An 18,235-nucleotide genomic window follows, 5' to 3' on the forward strand; every position below is an offset into this window, starting at 1 on the left:
TTATTTGTATATGAAGCAGCATTACCTAATAACATTGCTGCATTCAACAATAAAACCTGATTTCAAATAATAACATGATCTTAGTATAAGACGTTTGTTTTTTTTTCCTTAAGAGACAAGGTCTCATTCTGTCACCCAAACTGGAGTGCAATGGCCTGATCATTGCTTACTGTAATCTCAAATCCCTGTGTTCAAGCGATTCTCCTGCCTTGGCCTCCTGAGTAGCTGGGACTACAGGTGCATACCACCATGTCCAGCTAATTTTTTTCATTTTTTGTATAGACAGGGTCTCACTATGTTGCCCAGGCTAGTCTTGAACTCCTGGCCTCAAGCAACCCTCCCACATCAGCCTCCCAAAGTGCTGGGATTATAGGCATTAGCTACTGTGCCCAGCCCTAAGATTTTTAAATTCTTTTAAAATGTCTCTGTTTATTCATGTTCCTTTATGACTAAATGAATGAAAAGGCAGGTTTGAAGCTTTCATTCCTTAAAAAACAATGGTTTATTTGGCAACTAATTTTAGTTTGTATACACCTGATGCATTTAAGCAACACATAACTATCAAAGGTTCTTTACCTGTGCTCCCAAATATCAAAAAGAAAAATATCAGCCTTATAGCAAAATAAGCAAAGGACATGAACAGACAGTACACACATACACACACACAAAGTTATATAAAAGCCCTCAAACATATGAAAATATTTTCAACTTCACTCATAATACAAAAAAACACAAATAAAAACTACATTGAAGTACCACTTATCACTTCTATTGCCAAAAACTCAAGTCTTTGGGTTGTTGAGAAAGTTATGGAGAACTCTGTTGAAAAAGCTATGAAGAAATGAGCAATCTCATAGAATGCTGGAGGGGGAGCAAAATGGTGCAACCTCTATAGAAGGTAATATCTACCAAATCACAGACATATTCATAATTTTACTCAGCAATCATACTTTTGGGAATATATCCTATAAATACAGTATGAAATGTACAATAAGAAATGGCAAATATTTGAGGCTATTCTTTGCTGCATTACTCTGTGCAGCAAATGACTGGAAATAACCCAGGTATCCAGATATTGGGGACTGGATGAATACACCATGGTATAGTCAAATGAATGAAATACTATATATCTGTGAAAAATAATAAGGAAAATCCCTACACACTGATAACAGATCTCCAAAATACATTGTTAAGTAAAAAACTAAGCCACAGAAATATGTATATAGTACACTACTTATTTTGTACAAGGAGGGAAAAAACATACATGTTATTTGCATGAGAAAGCAATGAAAGAATAAGCAAACTAATAAAATGGGGAAATAGAGGGAATGGGACAAAAAATACTTATTATATTTGTGGTTCACATCCTTTCCTTTCTATTTTTTGAATAAAATATTTCAAACCCAGAAAAATAAGATAATTTACCTACATCATTTATTTGCAAAGTTATAGTAGGTAAGACTTCCAGGAGATCAGTTTCATAAGCATTATATTATTTGACCTGATGATAACTAATGATAACTAATAAACTCTTGAAATTCAAATGCTACACTCTCATTTAATTTCTCCCTGTGTCTACTAATTTTTCCGTGGTTTGAATCTAATCAAATAGATAACACATCAAAATAACCTTCCATTGGAAGAGCTTCAATGAAAATTTTTGTTTATTTAATGGAAATGAAATCAATCAGACAGGGAACCCATTGCTATTTGAACCAAGCCAGCATTGTCTTACCAGCTACAAGAGTTTTCACAATTTTTTCATTTTTACAGTTTTCTTGACAACTCAATGGGGGCATTTTTTAAAACTAATTTCTCATTATCAAACCACCAAAAAATTTATTCTCCTATTCTATATTGTAATGAAACTTATTTAACACCATCCACCTCCTTTTTCCCAAATGTACAATTTCAACTTTTTGCTAAATGTTAAGCTTTATTTATGGAACATGCACTACATTATAACGTTTTAATCATAAGAGTTACCATGCCTAAACTTGTAAACTTTTGACAACACTGCACAGAACAATGAAGAATGACAGCTTTAGGGGCCAATTATTTTAGATTACACTTTTGACTGATGAAGAGGAAGGACTATAAAGTTATATGTAATTACAAAAAGTAAATGTTTCTGATATGTTGAGGCTTTCAAGATTTTTATCAGTTTTTTTTTTCTCAAAAGCTAGTCATATGTTTTCTTAACAGTTAATCTGCAAATCAGTTCATCAACCCCTAGATAATTAACAGTTGGTGATACAATTCTTTTCTATCCATTCAACAAGTATTTATTGAGCACCAACTATATGCCAGACATGCTTCAGCTTCCCAGGATACAGCACCAAACAAAGAAACAAAACCCTTTCCCCTCCTGGAATAGACATTCTAATAGGGTAGACAACCAAAAAATAAATTTGTCAGGCAGTAACAAATTCTATGAAGAAAAAAAAGTTTCTCCCCCCATTGTTCCCTATCCCAATAATTGGCACTGCCATTCATTTAGTTACTTGGGTCAAGAGCATTGGAATCATCCTTGATTATTTTCTTTCTTTAACTCCCATAACTAACCCATCATTTTGGCTCTACCTTCAAAACATATTCTAAACCCAACAACTTTTCATCACCTCCACCCTAATATACTATTGCATATCACAACCATCTCTTGCTTCTTATAACTACAAACATCCTTTGAGTGGTTACCCTGTTTTCTCTCTTATTCTGCCTCCATACAGAAGTCAGAATATTCTTTGTTTAACCTAAGTGACAGCATATCACTTTCCTGCTCAAAACTCTCCTGTCAGCCAGCCACCATGGCTCACATCTGTAATCCTAGCACTCTGGGAGGCTGAGGCAGGAGGACTGATTCAGGCCAGGAGTTCGAGACTAGCCTGAGCAACATAGTGAGACTCCATATCTACGAAAAATAGAAATTTAGCCAGGCGTGGTGGTGTACCACTGTAGTCCCAGCTACCTGGGAGGCTAAGGCAGGAGGACTGATTGAGCCCAGGAGTTTGAGGTTGCAGTGAGCTATGAAGATGCCCCTGCACTCTAGCCCAGGCAACAGACGGAGACCTTGTCTCAAAAAACAAAACAATTCTCCTGTCCTTTCCCATAACACTTAGAATAAAAACTCTCCTCTATTTTCCCATAATACTTAGAATAAAATCAAAGACTCTTCTTTAGTCTAGATGATCTGGACCCGGACTACTTTCCCACCATTATCCTTCTCCTGAGGGCCTTGGAACTCACTGTCCCCTTTGTATGGAAGGTATTTCCCCCAGATAGCCATATGGTTTGCTGTTTCACTCTAGTCAAACCTTTGCCAGAACTACCTTTCCTAGCCACCTAACTGAAAGCAATATCCCTGTCACTATGTAACATTAATTATTAAATAGCATTAAATATGTATCTATTTATTTGTTTATTCTCTGAGTGCCCACTCGAATATAAGCTCCCTAAGGGTAGGAACTTGTCTATTTTGTTCCCTGCTGTATCCCAGAGCCTGGAAGAGTATCTGGCAATCTGGCATACAGACGTTGCTCAGGAAATATTTGTTGAATGAATATATGAACACATTAAGTCATTAATAAAGCCACTCAAGTATTATAGCTATATAACAATGTATGAAATTGCATGTAACATGTTAACTGAGAAAGCAAGACACACATAATACTCATCTACTGTTGAATGTAACAAACTGCATTTGGAAGAAGTTAAAAGGAAACATACAAATATAAAAGTGGTGGGAGGGTAGTAAGATTAAGTTTTTGTTGTCTGTTTCTTCTATCTTTTTATAAGCCATTATATTACATTTATAATTAAAACATAAAAATGTTATTTTTAGAAGGGAGCTTACTATTAAAAAATAAGCAATCAGCAATGGAAGATAATGTCTTTCCCTGCAGTGCTTGTCAAGGATGGAGTATATCAGAATCACCTGAAGGGCTTTTATAAACTTGTTTCCTATCTCATCCTCCATTCTCTACTCCATCCCAAAATAAGCTCTCCCAGGGTCTGATTATTGATAAGTATTATATCCTTCAGATATGTGGGAGCAAGAAAAGAAAAAAATAGGTTAGCCACCAAATTAACAAAACTATTAATACAGAAATAGAAATACTTATATCCACATAACAAACCCAAGGGTAAAGGTAGAAGATGACTCACGTCTGACTGACTACTGACTAGCAGGTACCATGAAGGATGTTTTATATAATTTTCTTCCACTTTCAATATTCTTTCTCCAACGTAGATGGTACCCCATTTTATAGATGAGAAAAATTTGCCACTTAGGTGGTAGGTTACTTATAAAAATAAATTGATTAATTAATTGATTAAAGAGGGTCATGGACCAATAATGAGAAAGTGTCATGTACCAAGGATTATGATTAACTGATTTCTGTACAATTGAGTTAATGAGGGGGCAAAGGATGGAAAAAAAGAGCCATGTAGCCAACTGCACAGAAGAAGTAAGTGGGGATGCCAGATCCCCATATTTAATCATCAAACAACATTTAGTAAAACAGCTTTTGAAAACATCCTCCCCAATTTGTTTCCTCTAAGAGCCAGATTGATAAACAAACTTAAAAAAGCAAAATAGAAAATTATTCCTGCACCAAAAGTACAGCTTTATAACAACCTAATGTATAGCAAAGGTCTAGAAGGGAAAGCACCAAAACAACAGTTGTGTTATAGGATTTTAAGTAATTTTTAATCTAGTTTTCAAATTTCTTATAATGTTGACATGTCTTAACAGTGAAAAAGATTAAACAGGTAAGATTTTATCATTAATATACATTTTGTTACTCATAAGCCTGGGTAGTAAGATACAAAATAATAATTCCATAACATAAGACAAGAATCAGTCCCTAAAATAAAGTTCTTTACCAAGATCAAATATGGCAATCACATCATTTTTGTAATAGAAGAACCTCAAAAATGTGAGGCAGGGATTGAGCTAAAAAGAGAAAAACCATTCGCTGAAAACCTTACGGCAATGTTCTCTATGGGGAAGAATATTAAATGAGGGGGATTAGCAAAGTCAAATAACCAGAAAAGTCAAATAAACTCAATGACGGGGTCTTGAATGTCATACTGCTGCCACAAATAAGGAACATAAATTTCATGGTAAGATCAAAATAAATCAATCAGGAATCTGCCTTTAAAAAGATGGTACTCAACAAATAGTGCTGGAATAACTGGATATCCACATGCCAAAGGATGAAACTGGACACCCTTCCTTATATCATATACAGAAATTAACTCAAAATGGATCACAGACCTAAATGTAAAAGACAAAAATTATAAAACATTTAGAAAAAATACAGGAGCAAATCTTCATTATCTTGGGTTAAACAAAAGCTTCCTAAATACAACACCAAAAACATAAGCAAAAAAAGAAAAAAAATAGATAAACTGGATGTCATCAAAATTAAAAACTTACGTGTAGCAAAAGTTAAGAACTGAAAGACATCAAAAAAGTAAGAAGACAACCTACAACATGGGATAAAGTATTTGCAAATCATATGTCTGATAAGAGACTTATATTCAGAATATATCAAGAACTCCTACAACTCAACGATAAAAAGACAAATAACCCAATTTAAAAATGGTCGAAGGATCCAAAGAAGATAAACAATGACCAAAAAGCGCATGAAAAGAATAGCTATTAGGGAAATGCAAATCAAAACTACAATGAAGTGCAACTTCACACCCACAAGGGTGGCTAAAATAAAAAAGATAATAACAAGTGTTAACAAGGATGTGGAGAAATTGGAACCCTCATACATTGCTGTGGCAAAGTAAAATGGTGCAGACACTTTGGAAAAACAGTCTGGCAGTTTCTCACAATGTTAAACAGAGTTACCATATGGCCTACAAATTCCAATCCTAGCTATATATCCAAGAAAAATGAAAACATGTCCACACAAAAACTAGTACACAAATGGTTATAGCAGCATTGTTCCACAGCCCCAAATGGGAACAATCCAAATGTCCATCAACTGATGAGAAACAAAATGTAGTATATCTACACAATGGAATATTATTCAGCAATAAAAAGAAATGAAGTACTGATACACGCTACCACATAGAGGAACCTTGAAAACATTATGCTAAGTTACAAAAAAAAAACACTTACTGTATGATTCTATTTATAAAAATGTCCAGATGCCTAGAACAGGCAAACCAATAAAGAAAGAAAGTAGGGATTGTCTGGGAAGAATGGAGGAACAGAATCAAGAGTGACTTCTAAGGGGTATAGGGCTTCCTTTGGGGGTGATGAAAATGTTCTGAAATTAGATTGTGGTGATTTCTGCACAATTCTGTGAATATACATACTAAAAAACATTTAATTGTACACTTAAAGTGGGTGAATTGTATATGAATTATACCTCAATAAAGTTATTTGTTAAATGGCAATGTATTTCACTGTAAAATTTTCAAGTTTGAAAACAAAATCTTAAAAACAATTAGACTGAATGTTAACTGCTATTACTCAGAGAGCAAAGTCAGGAAATGACTGCTATTGTGTAAGTGATATGAAAGAAGAGTACAGATATAATGATGGGATTTGAAAAATGAAAACATGGAGCTATTAGTCAAGAGTGATTTGTAATCAAAATTTTAGTACTTGTGATACAAAGAAAGAATCAATACTATTTTAAAAACAGGACAGGTCCTAACATCTTATGGGCCTCTTTCCAAAATTAGGACTTGCAGCTAACAAGATAATTTTTAAGATGAAGACAGAGAAGAAAGAGATGGCTGCTTTCCCAAAAGAATTTTCTAGGCAACAGCCTCTGTAGGTGTAGATATGCTTGGGCCTTTCAGAATTACAATGAAAAAGGAAAGGTAGGAATCTACCAACATTGCATGTACAGTTTAAGACTAAAATAAGAATAGTCATATAATGAAAAAGTCAAGCCACTGTAACTTCTCAAACAAAAAGTTGTAATACTAGAAAAATAATTTGGCATCACAGCAGGGAAAGAAAGCAAATAATGATACACAAATAATAGCTGGCAAAAGAGTCTGGTTAGACAATGCAGCCAAAGTGGGCTTTTTCAAAGAGCAGGAATTTTAGGGATGGGCATACTAATCTTATATCTGCTATCAATTTACTATTATTCTCTGTTCTTTAGTTACTTTTCAGTTAGAAAACCTATCTCAGGAACAGCTAATAATTTGCTGCCTTAAAAATGCCACCTCAGAAGATGGGAGAAATAGGAAAGATATACCATGAAGAGGGGGAGAGAAGTTTGAGATTTACAGTTGAGGGTAGTTAAGGGAAGAGAGCCTACTGCCTTAATCGAATCTGTTTAATGATTGTGATGGAAAAGCAGGAGATAATGACAACAGAGGAAACACACAAGGTAAAGCATGAGATCTGAAACATCAAGTCTGTGCATGCCGCTGCCTCTGAATAGGATAGAAAAAAAGGTGAGATCATCTCCTATGAATGAATACAAGCAGGGAAAAGCTAGACGAAAGAGAAAGACATCGAGTACTACTTGTATTAAAATATGTTCAAGTGATTGAACTTTGGGTCTGATAGTAAGATTTCGGGTTATCTGCCAAAGAAAAGACAAGACTAAAAATGAAAAGCCCCTAATAACGTTAAGGAAGTCAGGAAAAGCAACTAAAACTGGTAGGACAGTCCAATGAGTCTCAAACTCTTTTTTACAGTGTCCCCTTAGGGAAAAATATTCCTCAATCCATCTACCTCCACAAAACCCCACTTTCCAGTGGGAAAAAACTCAGTAATAATAAAACAAATTTTAGGGAGAATGGTTAACTTATATTTGAACCATAATGCATATACAGTTGGCCTTATGTATCCAGGGGTACAACCTTGGATCAAAATTATTCCAAAAAAAAAAAAAGGATGGTTGCTTCTGTACTAAACATGCACAGACTTTTTTCTTATCATTATTCCCTAAACAATACAGTATAACAACTATTTACATATCATTTACATTGTATTAGGTATTATAAGTAATACAGAGATAATTTAAAGTATACAGGAGGATGTGCATAGGTTACATGCAAATATTACACCGTTTTATATAAGGGACATGAGCATCCATGGATTTTGGTGTCTGCAGGGTGTCCTGGAACCAATCCCCCACAGATTCCAAGAGAAAACTAAATTCTTAAAGTCAAGATACCAGAAAATTATAGGCCAAAATTAAGTTATATAAATACGTATTGTTATTATTCAATGGACAGTTAATGAATAAATAAATCACAACAAACTAAATTGACAACACTAAAGCCATTTATCACATAAAACAAGAACGACAGCAATTGAAAACCACAAGCAACGTAAGACAATATCCATGGTGCTCTGCTGAAGAATTTTTCCAAAAAACTCTGGTAACCCCAACTGCTTCAGTGGGAGCTTTGCTGGGCTCACAAATACAGCTCAGCAGCCAAATTTCTTAATACAGTTTTGAAACAGCATCCTAGGTACCTCTAGTAACATTTTATTTTATGAAAACCAAATATTAATAACTATTAATAATGCACTTAGTAGAATACAAGTAGATCTTAGTTTTTATAAAAGTAAAGACTATGAAATGAGGATCACTGACCCTTAAGAGCTGAAGAAAACAGGATATGAGAATAACATGATGGTCGCAATCCTAATGTAATGGATTGAGGGAGCAATTGTGTGGAAGAACTGGTCCAAAAATGGAGCTAAAAGTCACTTTAAAGGACAAAAGGCAAACTACTAAGGATAGTTAGGAAGAAGGATGGCACTGGGAGAACTGTGCTAACAATGTGCCCTGGAGAAGGAAGCTGTGCAGGTGGAGATGAGGAGCAGTCCCTAGCCTGTCCTTCCTTCAATCAGCCTTTCATGAGCCAACTCTCCCCATGACAAAGCAGGCAGTGAGTAATAACTTTTTTGAAGGGAGGAGCAGTGATCCAAGATCGTACAAGGAGGGTAAGATCATTATCTATCTATTGGCTGTGTGGAGACTAGAATGAACAACAGGAAGGGATGAGGATGAATTAGTTCTAGGACACCAGTAACCTGAGGGAAAAGGGAAAAGTAGTTCAAAATTGGGCTTGCTGAGCAATTCTCGACAGGAAGTGCGGGTAGATGGTAACCCCCAATTGAGACAGAATAACAGTGGTTAAGAGTCTGGATCATGACTGGTTGAGTAGGAATCTGAGTTCCCTACTTTTTTTTTTTCCTTGCGACCTTGGGCAAGTCACTTAACCTCTCTGTGCCTCCTCTGTAAAATAAGAGTAATAAGAGTACCTACCTAAGATTGTTTTGTGGTTTAAATAAGTTATATTTGTAAATCACTTAATACAATGTCGCCACTGTATATAACATGTACCACTTAAATTTTGTCAAATAACTTGAGGTAGGTGGGGGTTTGTTTTGACATCTACAAAAAAAAATGGAGATATGCGTGCAAAGTAATGGTAACTTGCGGGGGGGGGGGGAGTGGGGTAAATTTTCCTCAGCTGTGAGAATACCTAGGTTGCACCTTAGGGAGGGTCATCTTCTTAACCGGGTTCAAGGAGCAGTGGCTCTCAGAAGAGGGGCGCGGGTGGAGGGAAACTTCCATCCAGGGCCTAGGATTTTCAGGGACTCGTTTCTCAGAAGTGGTTGTGATTTTTCAGGAGAAAGTTCAATGTCGAACAACGGACCGTGGGGTGGGATTCTGTTTTGCCTTAAGAGCAGGACTTACATCTAGGGCTGGACGGGGTTTGAGTCGGAGGGAGAAGGGTGATGTCCCCAGGGGGAAGATCTGCTAGGAGCCACCATCTGTGGGGTGCACTCCCGCTCCCCGGAGTTGGGCTAGCCTCGGAGGGAGAACGAAGGCAGCTTTGGCCCCGAGGGAGGCAGGCGGAGCCTCCTGAGTAACCGGGCTGTGGGGCGCCGGCGGTCGAGAAGGGACCCCGCGTCGGGGCTGCACAGGGAGGGAGACCCGCCTAACCCAGGCTGCAGATCGCCAGTGGGTCTCTCCAAAGGGAGGGGCCGGCGCCGGCCCTCGGGGCGGCCGGCCGGGCACAGACCCAAAGGAGCCCGCCCCCCGTCCCGGCCGCGCCAGCCCGCTGGTGGCCCCGGTACCCGGGGTACCTGAGCGTGGGCCCGATGCAGGCCGTGTCGGTGCTCTCGATCTCTCGCAAGATCCGCTCGTGCTCTGCTGCTGTCTCCAGGCTCTCCGCCTCCGCCATCTTACCCCGCTCCATAGAATGGGGGCGCCGAGCAGCGCGTCCCCCACTTCAGCTCGGCTCACCTTTCGCTCCCCAACCCTCCCTCTCTCACCCCAGGTTCCACAGCCACCCAAGCCTCCGGCTACCCGCAGGACGACCCCTCCCTCAGGCTCGGCACGCCCCCTTGCGTCACCGCGCCCTCCGACGTCCCGCGCAATGTCCGCTGGGATTTGTAGTTTTCTGGACAATGTTCGGCTGAGTTCTGTTCTTTTACTCTTTGAATCCACAAATAGGTGTTGAAAGCCAGCTATAAGCCAAGAAGAGCTAACGACACTGCATATACAGTGATGATCAAGTCAGGCAATGGCCCTAATCCCACAAATTCTTGTTTAACACCTTTGCCACTAAGTGCAAAAGACTCTGCAGGCGCGAATAAGAAGGAGTAACTAGGTTCTGGTGACAGAGATCTTACACTCTAGCGGGGGACGCGCGGAGACCTGGAGAATACAAAACTACGATACAGAGCAGAATGTGGCTGAAAGCCATTTCAGAGAATCGAGTTCAGGGATCTCTTTTGGCTGCGACGGCTTCGTAAAGAGACTGGCTTTGGAAGGTTAAAAAGTCTGGCTAAAAGGTGTGAGAAGCATCCAGACAGCCGACAAGAATTTTATTTGCACTGACGTGTAAAAAAGTATAGTAGTATGAGATGGGGCTGGAAAGGTACCTTAGAGAGAAATTGTGAGAAGCCTTAAATATTGGGCTGAGAAGTGTGTAGTTTATTGTAATAGTTTCACTTGTCCGACAACAAACTGCATCACAAGGGCCCGGAAACTTTTTTTTTTTTTTTTTCTTTTTTGAGACAGAGTTTCGCCCTGTTGCCCAGGCTGGAGTGCAGTGACATGATCATAGCTCAGTGCAGCCTCAAACTCCTGGGCTAAAGTGATCCTTCTGCTTCAGCTTCCCGAGTAGTTGGGGCTACGGGCATGCACCACCATACTGCACCACCATGCTGGGCTAGTTTTTTAAATTTTTTGTAGAGATATGGTCTTGCTATGTTGCCCAGGTTGGTCTCCAACACCTGGCCTCAAGTGATCCTTCCACCTCAGCCTCCCAAACTGTGGGATTACAGGCATGAGCCACTGCCCCCAGCCAAGGAAACATTTTCTTTTAATACAGGCTAGAGGTCCTATATATGGAGATTCTGATCCAGGCATCTGCATTTCATAAACTATCTGGATTACAACTTAAATATCAGATTTATTGATCAATGCTTGAGTTTTTATGTAACACAATGAATGGGAAGCTACAGGAGGTTTTTAAGAAGAGCCGTGACACAAGCAGAACCTTAGCATTAGGAAATTGAGTCAAGAGCAGATGTGCAAGATGTGCAGAGATAGAGAAGTCGGAGCTAGGAAGATGCTATAGGAGATGATAAGGCCTAAACCAGGGAGGCACCAATGAGAATGAAAAATAATGAACACACAGGAAAAACGTTATAAAGGAGGAATTGGCAGGATTTACTAGGAACCAGGAAGGAGGAGGGTGGGTATGACTCCAAGGGTTAGAGTCATAGGACTGGAAAAATAGTATTGCCAACCAACAAAAAAAGACATGTCAGAAGAACCAAACTGAAAGTTAAGGCTAAATAATTTATGCTACAGACAGCCATACTTTGATTATTACACAATCATTAAAAAGAAAGACAAAAGACTATATTCAGATATAAAATTGTCTCCAAGTTGTAGTGTTGAGTGGAGAAAAGCAGGGCATGAAACAATTTATAGATTATGTCACTGTGAGTTTTTTAAACAATAAGTATTCATATATGTGCTTGCATATACATAAAATATTACATAGATAAAAAATTTCTGAAAAGATACCAAAAATCTTTTAACAGTAGTGGCAGCCAGGAGTAGGATTGGAAGGAAGGGACCTGAAGTAGGAACAAGGTAATTTTTAATTATATATCATTGGCACTTTGGAATTATTTCCCTTGTGAATGTATTGCTTTTTCAATAAAAATAGTAGTTATTACATGAAAATACATTTTAAAAATAAACAAACTAATAGTGGAGAAGAATGGATTACAAGTCCTAGTTTGCCAAGAACCAAGCAAGTTGCTAAACCTGTCTGTTTCTAGATAATCTCTGGCCGTCCTCATTTTATTTCATTACTCATGCTTAAACAATTCCAGACAGATGTAGGAGGAGGACGGAGAGTATGGAGGATTTCGTATTTCTAAAGATCTCTTGAAATATATGACAGAGGGTCCCATCAGGCACCCATTTTAGCATCTCACTCAGCAAAAAGTTTTTCAGCCATCACAGGAAGCAAACTGGTATGTAGACCAGATATATATAGTAGTGGTTAAACTAGCTTCTACCAATGTCAGCAGTTTTTTGGAGCCTCCACAGAGGCCAGAGGCCCAATATTCTACTGACAAGGAGTCTGGAGTGAATAGTATAGAAAAGCTCCAGTGAAGATGGGCTGCCTAATGTTAATAACCCCCAAATAGAGAGAATGTCAGGTCGGTGTGGAATGACCAGAAAAGCTCAGAACTAAGAGTCAGGGTCCTTTTGATTCAGTTCCAGCATTAGTAGTTAAAATGTATTGAGCACTTTCTCTGTGCCGGGTAAGATACACAAAGTAAGCACTTCACATATATCAACTTCATTAAATCCTTACAACAATCCTTTGCAGTAGCATTAGGCGTCCCACTTTACAGATGAAAAAGCTGAGATATTAGGTAGGACCCCACATCTCACAGCCAGTAAAAATTAAAGCTGGTATTCAAACCAGGTCCATCTGATTCAAGAGCTTATTTCCTCAACCAGTAGCCCGTACAGTCTCCACCCACTCCCTCCACTACCAGGAGCTTATTGTGGGAGCTTAAGACAATCATTCTGCCTCTCTGCATCTGCTTCCACCTTAGTGTAACAGATTGTATCATTTCCCAGACTCCTTCCAAATCACCTTGCAGAACTCTTCACAAAGCCACATCCTGCCACTTACCTAAACTAGTTTTCTCTTCTGCATTGGTAGATTTACAGTATCAGCATTCTCACTGCTCCCCACTGCCAGTTCTAGACTGTTGTTCCAGCACCTTGATTCCTCAACTCTTTTTTGAAGTCTAGCGCACCAGGTTGTGCCATGATCATCTATTCATGTCCATACTCCTCAGAAATTTACCACTTAGCTCATAGTTTTCCTCTCTACCTCATTCTCTGCCATCATCCTGAGATACTTCAATATCAACATGGATAACCCACCCAACACTCTGACCTCATGGATCCCAACTATCTCAGGCAGGTTCCTCGTGCCACATTGGCAATACATTCACAGCCTCACCTTTTACTTTAGTACAGTAAGTCCTCACTTAATGTTGTCAATAGGTTCTTGGAAACTGCAATTTAAAGTGAAACTAAAATGAAACCAGTTTTACCATATGTTAATTGAGATAAACAAGAGTTCAGTTCCTACAACATATTTCTTATCACAAAAACATCACATATACTTCTAAATAAAGACCTAAAACACTTCTAATATTTAACATTGAAATAAATGTGAGCTCTACATACATTTAGGAAAGATTAATAAAAACAAGTAAGACAATTACCCAGTTTTTGGTGAATTAGTGAGTGAAGGTGGTCATAGTTGGTGGTGGATTGAATCAAAGAGCAAAATGTTCGCAAAGCAAAAATTTTAAGGAGCACTTCCTACCACCACAAAGTTCAAAAATAAGCTCAAGTCTGGTGGATTCACTGGGGGATTTTGTACAGCATCGTTCATTGTCGTGCATCTGTTCTCGGATACTCTACGTTTTATTTTATTTGTATTCACCCATTCATTCATTCAGGTCGACATTGCCAATCTCTGCCTCTTCTACTATAGTGGAGAAAAAATAAAACTGTAATCATGTCAACTAGCATCAGGACATGTTTATGTTACTCAATATCATTTGGGCCCACAGGGCTGCTCACCCCTCCTTTGACTTCTATTCCTGCTCACAGCATCTATTTATAATCCTTTCTTCCCTACTTAAGACCCTAACTCTGCTCCCCATCCTTCTCATTCTTAGAAGATACCTTTGCCTCCCACTTCATTGACAGGACCACCAGCCAGTATTAAGTCTTCATCCTTCCACCCCTTCACTATCTTTTCATCCAACTCCTCCTCATTGCCTATGTAAGAAGAATGGGGATTTCTATCACTTTCCAAAGTCAACTTCTCTTCTGGAAGAAGTTGCTTCCCATCTCTCTGTGACAGTTCCCTCTTACAGCTTCCCCCTTTGCTTTACTGTGGTCAATAAACACAAGCTGGAGTCTTTCCAGCTAAAAATCCATCCCCTTAACCTTGCTTCCCTAAGCTATTCCAGTTCCTCCATTCCCTTCACTACTTGGAAATGAATTTTACACTCCTCCTCTTCACCTCCCACTTTCTTCTTAATGTCTTAACTCAAAACACTCCAGTGAAACAACTTTGCTAAGGTGATCCTAAACTTTCTAATTGCCAATTCCAAGGGCATTTTTCTGGTCTGCATCCTACCTGAGCTGTACTTACGATTTGACATTGTTGACCCCAGATGCTATATGGAACCAAGGAATAGGAAGAAAAGGGGAGTGGGCTCCCTTTCATACCCTTAACCCAGGTCTTCACAGAATGTTAGGGTGCAGACCTAGGTGACTATCTGTGTAGTTCTTTGCATTATTATTCCCAGTTTTTCACGCTTTGGTGTGATTTTGCACTTCTCCCACTACAGGAAGAGCGTAGTCCCTGACTCTTGATTTCGGGATCAAAGTGTTAAGCGGAGGCCTGAAATGCACTTACGTGGTTGGGCTTGCTCTCTTGCCTTTCTGGTATCGCCATGAGAAGAACATGCCTAGCATAGCCCACCAGTCCAGGATGAATGAAAGACATGTTGAGCAGAGCTTCCCAGCCAGCCTACAAACTGCATCCCAAAGCAGAGCCACCCTAGCTGACCGCAGACTCATAAGTACTTTTGGGTTGGTTAGTTGGTTACACAGCTTTATTGTGACAATAGCTTTCTGATACCCTTTTCCTTCCTTCAAAAATGTTTCTCCTCCCTCAGCTTCTTGAGCACCTAATGCTTCTGACTCTGTTCCCACTGTGCTTACATCTTCTTAATCTTCTTCACCACATTTTTTAGTCTGTCTACTGGCTTGGCTCTCTTCTCAACTTTCTTTTCTAACTACTTGCACTCTCTCCCTGAGCGATCGATCTCATTTAATCCCAGAGGGTCAAAAATAATCTAGACTCCTAAAGCTCTCCTTCAAACTTCAGTCCCAGATTTCTGGCTGCCTTCTGGACATTGCTGCCTAATATCCTGCTACCACTTCAAACTCAATATTTTAAACAAATTTCTAAATTTCGTGACAAAATCATCTCTTACTTCTTCCCATCTTCTCTCTGACAGATAAACCACCACCTATTATTATTTATTCAATAGTCATAAGTTTGGATAGTTCCATTCCAGTCCTACACAAAGACAAGAACCCCTGGAATAAATAGCTGCACCTGAGCAGACCCATAGATTGGTTGTCTTATACCAATACGGTTGGGGCAGAGATCAGTCTTCGGAAATTTGCCCGCATAGCTCCATTCATAAAACAGAGCCAGAAAATTTCATCTTTGCCTCTAATCCTAATCGCCCTTGACTACTATCCAAATGTAAACCCCTCAGATTATCTCTCTCCCTTACTGCTCGATAATTTCTCCTACTACTGACCTCTATTTTAAGCCAGGTTCTTTTAACCTTTCCCCAGAATATTCCTGCCTTAAATGAGTTTTGGCCTCCCACTGAGGACACTACGTCTCTTACAGCCTTCCTGAGACAAAGTTGATGATTCTACTCTTCCATCATCATCCTCAATACCTGGCCCCGGTCCTCCCACTTCATTACCTTCCAAATCCCAACTGTGAATCAATCATCTTTCTCTAATCCTATGCACCTGAACTGCCAAGGGCAACTAGAGAAGAGAGCACAAACATTCAAACTGGTGCTGCCGCTCACCCAAGGTACCAATTTCTGCAAAGGTCTGTATGTCCCTCCACCTGCCCCCATTGCCTTGCACGGGCCCATAGTAAATTCTAGCTCACATATTCCTCAGCAGCTGTGTGACACCTCACTAATCTGCTTAACCCTTAGAACTCCGCTGCACACACACACACACACACAGTAGTTTGCCTCATTACTCTTTTTCATTTAAAAAAGACATCATTAGATGAGAACTCCCTTATTCCAGTACTATTATTATGTTACAAGTCACACCAAACTTGGCAGCATAAAAAAACAACTACTTTCCTATTCTCACAGATTCTATAATTTAGTGTTTTTTGTATATTCAAAGAATTGTACAACAGTCACCACAATGTGTTTTAGAACACATTCATCACCCCAAAGGGAAACCCCATACCCATTAACAATCAGTCCCCATTTCACACCAACCTCCCCAGCCCTAAACAACAACTAAACTACTCCAGCTCCACAGATTTGCCTATTCTGGACATTTCATATAAGTAGAATAATATGTGACCCTGTGTGTCTGACTTTTTCATTTAGCATAATGTTTTCAAGGTTCATCTATATTGTAGCATGTATTAGCACTTCATTCCTTTTTATGCTCAAATAACATTCCATTGTATAGCTATGTTACATTATGTTTATCCATTCATCAGTTGATAGACATTTGAGTTGTTTCCACTTTTTAACTATTATGAAAAATACTGCTATGAATATTCATATACAAGTTTTTATATGGACATACGTTTTATAGATACCTAGGAGTGGAATTGTTGGGTCATATAGTAACTCTATGTTTAACATTTTGAGGAACTGCCAGACTGTTTTCCAAAGTGTCTGCACCATGTTACATTCCCACCAGCAATATATAAGAGTTTCAATTTCTTCATATCTTTGCCAATACTTGTTTTTGTATGTCTTCTTCATTTTAGCTATTCAAGTGGGTGTGAAGTGGCATTTCATTGCTGTTTCAATTTCATTTCCCTAATGGCTAATTATGTTAAGCATCTTTGCATGTCCTTATTAGCCACTTGTATATCTTCTTTGTAGAAATGTCTATTCAGATCTTTTCCCCATATTTCAATTGGTTTATATGGTTTTTTTAATTGTTGAGTTGTAAGAGCTTTTTATTTATTCTGGATATAAATTCCTTATCAGATATATGATTTGCAGATATTTTCTCCCATTCTGTGGGTTGTCTTTTCACTCTCATGATAGTGTTCTCTGAAGGATAAAAGTTTTTAATGTCAATTAAATCCAATTTATCTATTTCTTTTGTCATCTATGCTTTTGGTATTATATCCAACAATGCCATTACCTAACCCAAGGTAATGAATATTTATCCTATGTTTTCATCTAACAGTTTTATAACATTGACTCAGGTCTGTATCCATTTTGAGTTAATTTTTGTAAATGATTTGAAGTGGGGCTCCAACTTCATTCCTTTGCATGTGAATGTCCAGTTGTCACACCATTTATTGAAAAGAACATTCTTTCTCTGTTGAATTAGCTTGTCACTCTTATTGAAAATCAGTTCACCACAAATGTTTATTTATGAACTCTCAATTATATTCCATTGATTCATATATCTAGTTTTATGTCAGTTCAAGACTGTCTTTGAAATTAAGGAGGGTGAGTCCTCCAACTATATTCTTCTTTTGCAAGGTTGTTTGGCTATTCTAGGCCCTTAGGTTTCCAAATGAATTTTGGGATAAGCTTGTCAATTTCTGCAACAACAACAACAAAAAGTCAGTTAGGAAGTTTTAATAGTAAATTTGTGAATATATAGTTCACTTTATAGAATACTGCTATCTTAAGAATATAACTTTTCTGATCAATGAACATGGAATATCTTTCCATTTATTTAGTTTTTTGAAAATTTCTTTCAACAACATTTGCAGTTTTCAGTGCCAAGTCTTCCACTTCTTCATTAAATTTATAAATATTTCATTCTCTTTTATTTGGGTCTTCTCTCTGTTTTTCTGGATCAGTCTAGCTAAAGGTTTTTTCATTTTGTCGATC

The 18,235-nt window shown here is 38.4% G+C and overlaps 1 protein-coding gene across 1 annotated transcript in view; it reads right to left on the minus strand.

Moving 5' to 3' along the window:
* Positions 1 to 10,340, minus strand: part of EXOC6B (exocyst complex component 6B) — a 544,417-nt gene extending 534,077 nt beyond the window's left edge. The window contains exon 1 of the mRNA XM_045549850.1: positions 10,097 to 10,340. Within this exon, the coding sequence (XP_045405806.1) occupies positions 10,097 to 10,209 (113 nt within the window). The 5' untranslated portion in view covers positions 10,210 to 10,340. The remainder of the gene's footprint in view (positions 1 to 10,096) is intronic.
* Positions 10,341 to 18,235: the final 7,895 nt, after the last annotated feature.

The sequence above is a fragment of the Lemur catta genome, chromosome 4 (genome assembly GCF_020740605.2).
Source record: "Lemur catta isolate mLemCat1 chromosome 4, mLemCat1.pri, whole genome shotgun sequence".
NCBI lineage: Eukaryota > Metazoa > Chordata > Mammalia > Primates > Lemuridae > Lemur > Lemur catta.